This window comes from Beta vulgaris, chromosome 5 (assembly GCF_026745355.1).
Source record: "Beta vulgaris subsp. vulgaris cultivar EL10 chromosome 5, EL10.2, whole genome shotgun sequence".
Taxonomy (NCBI): Eukaryota; Viridiplantae; Streptophyta; class Magnoliopsida; order Caryophyllales; family Amaranthaceae; genus Beta; species Beta vulgaris.
This window is the reverse complement of record NC_079206.1, coordinates 57,707,657-57,716,368: the sequence shown is the minus strand read 5'-3', so window position 1 is coordinate 57,716,368 and position 8,712 is coordinate 57,707,657. Positions and strand designations below refer to the sequence as shown.

The following is an 8,712-nucleotide window of genomic DNA, read 5'->3' as shown; positions in this document are numbered from 1 at the left end:
GTAGGTGATGAGTCAGGCTCGTTCATGGCATGGTGTAATTCTCTTCGCGCGAATTTTGAGACATGGATTGGTGGACCATTTTCGTGAGTTTGTGCTGGGGCATATGAATAAGAAGGAATGCATGGGTGTTCGAACGAAGGAAAAAAGGGGTCGAGGGTGTGAACCATAAAGCTTTAGAGATTATTGGGGAGTGTGAGTTTGCGGCTGAGGTGGGGAAATTGTTGAGCGCAAAGCCTCCAGTTAACAAGGTATGGAAGCCTCCGGAGGTAGGTGTGTATAAAGTGAATACGGATGCGACATTGTTCAAGGAGGTCGGAGTGGGACTCGGTGGGGTTGTGCATGACAGCATGGGGAGATTGTAGCTGCCACTTGTGTGGGTGTTGCGGGAGAGATGGAAGTTGTTATGGCGGAGGCTTTAGCAGTGAGGCATGGGTTGAAGATTGCAATGGAGGCGGGGTTTACTAGCTTAGTGCTGGAAATGGATAACCTTTATGTTTACTCGAAGCTGAAGAAAGCAAGGCAGGAGAATACGATCCTTGGGAGTATATTACATGATATCCAAGTCTTAGCTAGCCAATGTCATAGTAATTCTTTTTCTTTTGTTAAGAGAGAAGGAAATGGGGTGGCTCATGTTTTAGCCAAGTTGAGCTGTAATTTTGAGGGACTTCGTGTTTGGCTGGAGGAGTATCCCCCTGAGGCCCATGCTGCTGTAATGGCAGACTTATCTGCTAGCTTTGATTAATAATATTGGCCCTATTTCTTGTCAAAAAAAAAATTTAGAAAGAAACAGAATAAAAAGGAAAGTGTGTAGATTAAACAGAATCGGAGGTAGTAATAGATTATCTAAATTGGAGCTAACTACCTGTCAAACGTCAATCTATTGTGAATTTCATATCTCCTTAACAACTTAACAAATTAATATAGCGAAATTTCGGAGATTGAATGGCTTCAATTTCTTATGGGTATGAGCAAGTTTGAATCGTTCAATTTCATATGGGTGTGAGCAAATTTGAATTGGTTCAATTTCATATGGGTATGAGCAAATTTGAATTACTTCAATTTAACATGGGTATGAGCAAATTTGCTGAATTGTTGCATGCAAGGGCGCAACTAGAAAATTATTTTCGGAGGAATTAAAGAAATATTTACAAAAAATTAGGAGGGCTTGTTTAAAATTTATACCTATTATTGAAAAAATATAACAAATTTTATCTTAAATTTTTCGAAAAGAAAAATTAAGTTGAAGGTGTTGACTGTCGAGGCCTACTCACTAAAGTTGGGTATCTGGTTTTTTCGAGTTGGATATGAACCGTTTTATAATACCCGAAAACAAAATTATTTTATTTTTTGCTTACCTATTTAGCTAAATGAGGTACAACTTATATATACTTAGCGGCGTAAACGAGGCTAAATCGTCGGTAAGCAACTTAACTCAAGGTTTACTGAGCTTTAAATTTTACTTAGACTATGTTCTATTCAACTTATTTTAGAAAAATTATTTTCAGATAAGTTAAGATGGATCATTTTTAATCTAATTGAAAAACTGAATTTGAACAACTTTTTGAGCTTTTTTTTTTTTTATATATCGGATTCGAAACTTCATGTATACTTTTTTATATCAATTCATTTATGCTCATAAAATAATTGTTTATTTGGATTTGTGTACAATAAGCAAATTTATTTACATCTTTTCATTAAAAAGGTCAGCAATTTTTTTAAACTTTCATTTTAATTCACTTCTTATTTTTATAAGATCTTAAACTTGTTTCTATGCAAAGCAAGCTTATTAACTTGACTTGATAAAAAAAAGCTTAGGCCAAACGTCAAATTTGAAATCAACGAGTTTGAATACACTTTTGAGTTTTACTAATAGCTCGAGTAAAATTAAACTAACTTTAACAAATCTAAACATAAAGAGGGTAATACTCGATTTAATTCAAACTATTTTTGCCCCAACATATGTCAAGAGAGTATGAAAGACAATGAGTCACATACATTTTCTGAATGGCATCAAAAAAGGACGACCAACTTATAAACTCTGCATAACCTAAATGAGCACACTGCACACTTATAATGGATGAATGACAACAAGCCAACTATGTTATCATTTTACACTTGTTTTATTGTTTAATAATTACCCATAGATTTGAATAGAAGAAAGAAACTGTTTTTTTTTTTATTCATATGAGCCATGAAGGCGGTACAAAGTACAAAGAAGGGGGAGGGGGATTCGAACCTGTGACCTATCGTTCACAGCACCTCAATCTTAACCACTAGGCCAAGACATCCTTGGTTATAGAAGAAAGAAATTGTAATAGAAGAGGGAGAGGTGGTAGCTAATTAAGTGAAGTACCACTCCGAATTTTAGGGCATTGTCAAATATTCAAATCCTTATCCCAATAATATGTTGGGTATTTACCTCTGAACTGTTTAACCTTGTACTCAACCTCTTAACTGGTGTCGTCTGCAAACTATTAGACTAGTAGGGGTTAATCTTTGGACCGATTATCTTTTCTAATAAAAAAAAATAGTAATAGAAGCAAAATTCAAACCCACAATACATTTGTTTTTTTAATATTATGATAGTTATCATTTTCCACTTGTTTTATTGTTTAATAATTTCCCATAGATTTGAATAGAAGAAAGAAACAGTAAAAGAAGTAAAATTCAAACCCACAATACATGTGTTTTTTTTTAATATAATGAGTTGGCTTCTATCTGCATCAGATAGATTACAAAGCCAATAATGCAACTTATGTCTGTAAAGGATAACACCCAAGTTGCCAACTTAAATTCTCCTCCAAAAAAAAGGGGAATTTTTTCATTTTTTTTTTTTTTTATAAAAATAATGATAAAGTAACAACAGTGTCACAACTTAACAACATGGGTCATTGATAGAGGAGCTCTAGATTATATTCATACTATACATCATCATATCATATGATAATATGATACATAAAAGAAAAGGTATGTAGTTAGTATATTACCAGAGTGACCCCAACCCAATCATTCAGTGAGCCCATCAATATGTGGCCCACAAAATTGATGGTGCAGATCAAACTATTGAGTTTTTAGTAGGCCCCACAAAAGTAGGGTCATTTATATAAACCCACCACTGTCCACTGATATCTAATTGTGCCAGCAAAACCCAAATCATATTCAACCAATACTCCTTCCAGTCTTTATTAGTTTATCCGTTTCTTTTACATAAGAGAAACAATATTATGGGACATGGAGTATAAGGAAAGAGAAACTATTATTTTATATTAAAGTTGAATGTACGTGTGATGAAAAGTTAGTGGTTCTATTTCAAAAATAAAAACAAAAGAAATGGATAAACTAATAAGGGACATCTAAAAAGATATACGAGTAAACTAATAAAGACTGGAGGTAGTATTTTTTTTAAAAAAAATATCCAAAAAAATAAATTTCTTTTTATTTTTATTTTTGATAAGTAAAAAAAAAAGTGAGGAATTAAAAAAAAAGGAGGAAGAATGATCCACCTGTTTGTCAGTGACAATGTACATTGGTTAAGGTGATTTTAGCAGCAGCTGGGTCTCACCACCTGAGCAATACCTGGAATGATAAGGTGTGGGTCCATGCTCAGTCTTATTACCCTTTTGTGAAAGATATCATCTCTCTCAACTCTCTTTTTTTTCACTCAATTACATCATGGTGAAGCTGTAAACGTGTGATTGATTTACTGTCTTAGTAAAAATCACCCATGATTTTCAGATTTTGATACCAGTATATTTTCCACAACGGTAAGTCACTGCACCAGAATTTTGTGTTTAGGGTTTACACTTTAGAGGCGCCTTCTTTTTTTTAACCTTTGTGAATTGTGAGTTGTTTTAGGTGATTGGATATCAGGATATGTGGATGTAGACTAGAGCACGTTGTTATTCTTTTTTTTGTTCTCAAATAGATGTTTTATTGTGGTATAGTTTATGATCACCTTTTAACTGTACATTTTTTGTATAGTGATGAAGGAGATGTTGTTAGGGTCGTTTTTATGTATATTTTTCAAAAATGCAAAAGTAGAAGATGTCAAAAGTCAAATGAAAAATTAATTACAGAAATAAGATGGTATTATTTTTGCATGTGAAAGTAGTCTGCTCTTTGTTTGGTGGTTCATATATACTTCATAACAAGTGTGTCATTGAAGGAGCGTCATATTTATAAGCGCGCTTGTTGCGAATGTGTATAATATCCTTGTGGCCCTTGTGGGTACTTTCATAGTCTATTATTCTTGGACGAAAGTAGTCCACCTCATATATATGTATAAACTATAATTTAATAGTATATAATGTTAATATATATATAATTAATTAATACTATTCCTTCGACTGATTGATTGTTTACCCCACTTGTAATTTGTTAGTTTTTTTAAAGAGTTTTATTGAGTAGATATAAAGTTGTATCTTGTTTTGTAGGGGTAGAAGAACAAGTAGAGAGACACCATGAAACCATAACATCTAATAAGAAATGGAACAATAATTTAGAGAAAAAACTTTAAAAAAAAAAAAACACAAAGCAATATTTTAGAGATGGGAGAGTAGGATCTTTTATGATCTTTTAAGATTAAACACAAAATTTAAACTTGGATAATTAAAAAAAATAGGAGGGTGGGGGAGGGGGGGGGGGTGTTAGGAAGGATGAGTTGTTTGGTATATGGTTGAGTTAAGGACTCATAAATTTTGAATTAGCTTAATTTAGTAAAGCAAGTACTAAACTTTGTAAAGGGTATAATTGGACATATGTCATCTTCATCAGATAAATAAAAGGCCAAAAATTACAAAGTTTTTCTATAGAAAGAATTGCACAGACAATGATGACTATTTTGGTTGTGGAGGGACCTAAAGGTAACACATGAAACATGAAACATGAATCAAGGAGGGAGATATCATATTTCCATTAAGCAAAATATACATAAAAAAAAAACAAAATTGAGAAAAAGAAAACATCTTCATTCACAACTAACAAAAAGAAAAGGAATAAAATTAAAAAGGCCAAATGTTAAATATTTTGCCTTTTTATCAAACCCTAAACCTCTCATCATATTAATCACACTTCAAAAAAAATAAAAAAATCAAAACCTCAAATTAATTTTAGAAAAATAAAAAAGATCATAGGAATTAACCCCCAAAAAAGAAATTAAAATCAAACCTCACGTGTGCTACACATCAAATTAATAGCTACACAACTTGTTTCCTTCCTGACGATAATGGTTGTTTGGTGGTTGTGGTGGAGTAGTGATAAAACTGATAATAGTAGTAATGGCTAGTAATGTTGATATACTGATGAGGGCAATTTATCATCACAAAAAAAAAATCTCCTCTTTTCTTTTGCTTTCTCAAGAATGATGACTATGACTCGTTGTATCATGTCGGTCATCACCATGATGGGAATGGGACCCACTCGCCTGAGAATCGGAAATTCCCCCTCCTTGTACGTTTCTATAAGGATTGAGTCCAGTGAGCAGACCCAGATGTTGAGCCTGCTCACTTGAACTCATATTATGACCTCCTCCACCACCACCTCCACCCGAACCCATTGTGGGTCCCATTTGTTGACTAGGCAATAATGCCATAGGAGTAGCAAAATTCATGAAGTGTAACCCACTAGGAACAGTACCTCTATACAAGCCAGCAGCAGCTGCAGCAGCTGCGTTATTATTAACCGACGGAATTGTCCAAATTGGGTCTCCACTCATTACGGCGGCAGCAGCAGCAGCTTGATTCCCACTGTTTGTCACCATCCAAAAATTGGCAGCCGGTATTTGCCCATACCCTCCTGCTGCTGCTGCTGCCGCCGCCCCATATTCCCCTTCAAGTCTCCGCTTCCGCCCTCCTCCGCCTTCTTCATCTGCCGCCTCAGACAGATCAAGCTGATTATTATTGCTACTGTTGTTATTATTATTATTACTACTCGGGCTCGTATCGTTGTTGTTGCTGTTATTATTATTATTGTGATGGTGGTGGTGGTGCTGCTGATGTTGCTGCTGGTGATGATGACTCGTCGTAGTTGCGCATTCCTGCTTAGCTTGTAGCAACCCCGGGTTTAAATTCAACGTAGCAGTCTGAAAATTGAGTAGCGCAGACGACGGAGAAGTATCGGACGAAAGACCAATGCCAGCAAAGAAATTACGGCGAGAAGCAGAAGCAGCAGTAGTAAAATTAGGACTAAAATAAGACGAAGAAGATCGAAGTTGAGAAGGAACAGACAGAGAAGATCCTGAACTTCGTAGAGAAATATTAAGTGAAGTGAAATTGGCAGGAATTGTACCAGTACCAGTAGCAGCAATAACAGCAGGCTCAGCTTGTTGTAAAAGCCACTCAATAGTTTCTCCATCAGATTTATGTCCTAATTCTCTAGTAAGTTGGAACACTCTTGCCGCACAAAGTGCTGGCATACGGATCCTTCGTCCACGCCCGTCTACTTTAGTGTGGCGATCCTTGGTGGAGGTGCGCTTTGGGGCCGGCTTCTTAGAATTCGGCCCCGAAGACAATTCACCTTCACCACTTTGAGGCTGCTGCTGCTGCTGCTGTACAGGCCCGGTAGAAGTAGACGGGCCGGGACCTGAAGGAGTAATAGCTAAAGAAGGGTTAAATGGTGTTGTGCTTGAACATGCTTCTTCTTCTTTCTTTTCCAACAATTGAAAAGGAAAATTGGGTCGATGATGGTTATGGAAGTCATGGTGATGTTGTTGTTGTTGTTGTTGATGATGATGATGATCTCCATCCATAATTTTAATTTCTTATAGTAAACAAATAGTATAAACAAATGAAGATAAGTATGTACTCCAACTTCACACACTCTTTTTTGTTTTTGTTTTTGTTTTGATTATATTCCTTTTTAGACAAGGAAGAAGAGAAGAAGGGGTTTATAGTTTAAATTTCCTGTGCTTTGGTGGGACTTATTGGGGATCTCATAGATTATATATCTTGTATTTCTCTCTTAGAAGTATTACAAGTGGTTTTGTCTGAGAATTGGAGGTGAGGTAGGAGGGAGAAGGATGAGAGAGATAGGGATAGAGAGAGAAAGAGATGAGATAAGGAAGGGAGGAAGCTTTAAGGAGCAAAGATAATGAGTGGGAATTATGGAGGGTGAGCTTTAAAAAGCAAATTTTTTTAGAAAGGATTATGCTTTATTTGTTGTTGGGTATGGACTTATAAAATTCAACAAACTACTAACTTAAATATATATATATATGCACTATGTACATATTTTAGTGCTACTTTAATTTTTTATGAAGATTTTTCTTTTCAAAATACCCTTATTATTTTATATAAAATCTTCAAAGCACAAAACGATTTCTATAAATTTAAAAAAAATGTCGTTAATATTTACACTTCTACCGTTTATAAATAAATGAAATGCTTTTTTGACAAAGCTCTCAGATGAGAATGTGAAATAGAGGTGTTTTTTTTTTTTCATATTGGATGAAATATCTATCTCTCCTCCTCCACACAATCAAATGAGACATTAAGTAATAAAAATGTGTGTTTTAAGACTCGAACTTATGACCTTTCATTTGATATGCTAATGCACTAACCAACAATTACGCTACAATACTCATGTTTGAAAACTTCAAATGCACGTTGGTAAATAATTCGGGGCGTATCGTTCAGGACAAGAGCCAGTTATCTAAAATAAGGAATATAAATTAGGTGAAGCTTATAAAATTGAAAAATTACATTGTAATGATGATTATTTATATTTTTGAAATGTAAAAATCAAATGAATATAAGAATAAACAGAAGATAATTTTTTTAAAAAATAAGCTTTTATTGTAAAAATGATTTTAAGGGTGTAATGAGGGAGGTATCTGGTATCCTTTTTATTGTGGTTGGACAGGCCCTTTGGTTCAGAATCCACGTGAGGTGCTCTTTTTATCATTCAATCCATAAAGACAATGGTGGCCGGGTAAGAGAAGAGAATGGGCCCCATTTTTCAAGTCAAGAAAATTCTTAAATCAAAAATTAAAATTAAAATTAGAAAGTGGGCCCAAACTCCATTCAAGTAATCATTTCAATCTACCTTTGGCCCTTTCTCCTTTGTTCTGCACCTTTGTTGGGGTAGGACACCTTGGGATTCCTCTCTCTTTCTCTCTCCTATATTTTTTATTTATTTTCAATTTTACCCTTCGTATTATCTATCTTCTTCCCCACATCCAGGTTTCTGGGCCTGTTTGGGCCTCCACTCAGGTGATTTTTTTTGAAGGGCCATATTTTTTATAGAAGGTTTTTGTTTTGCCCTACTTGATTATTATTAGTAAAAACAGAGTAATATTATTAAGTATAGTTTTAATTCTCCAAATCTGAAAAAGTTATGATTTTTTGGCCTTTGGTTTGATCAAGTAAAAAGGACATGACTAACTTGATTGCTAGTAGGACTAATCGTGATTCTCTTTTTGTACCCTTGGTATACTAAAATATGCTTTGACTATGAATTACACCTGTGTCATTTGTTTTTTGAGAAGAAAGAGAGAGTGGTTAGGTCTTTTTTTTGTGTGTATTTACACTAACTTTGAAGTGTGGCATTAATGGGTTGGGTGATATTTCATCGATAAAATTTGGTTGATTCAATAGGTAATTTATCCAGTACTACGTACAAATATAATTTAATGTAAGGTGAAATTCAACTCAATTTTAGCAATAATTTTTAATGATTTATTAGAAGCGGCTGACATACTTATTGGGTAGATGTGGT

At 34.5% G+C, this 8,712-nt stretch overlaps 2 protein-coding genes across 2 annotated transcripts; one reads left to right on the top strand and one right to left on the bottom strand.

Moving 5' to 3' along the window:
• Positions 1-391: 391 nt before the first annotated feature.
• On the top strand, positions 392-742 carry LOC104908324 (uncharacterized). The gene has a single exon (XM_010697417.1). It carries the CDS (start codon positions 392-394, stop codon positions 740-742), a length of 351 nt encoding a protein of 116 aa, XP_010695719.1.
• A 4,142-nt stretch (positions 743-4,884) lies between these two features.
• Positions 4,885-7,155, bottom strand: LOC104908316 (transcription factor TCP14). The gene has a single exon (XM_010697409.3). It carries the CDS (start codon positions 6,743-6,745, stop codon positions 5,354-5,356), a length of 1,392 nt encoding a protein of 463 aa, XP_010695711.2. The 5' UTR covers positions 6,746-7,155; the 3' UTR covers positions 4,885-5,353.
• Positions 7,156-8,712: the final 1,557 nt, after the last annotated feature.

What these genes read in the sequence shown, in the direction of transcription:
- LOC104908324 (XM_010697417.1), top strand. Translation starts at nt 392, where the DNA reads ATGGAAGTTGTTATGGCGGAGGCTTTAGCAGTGAGGCATGGGTTGAAG.
- LOC104908316 (XM_010697409.3), bottom strand. Translation starts at nt 6,745, where the DNA reads ATGGATGGAGATCATCATCATCATCAACAACAACAACAACAACATCAC.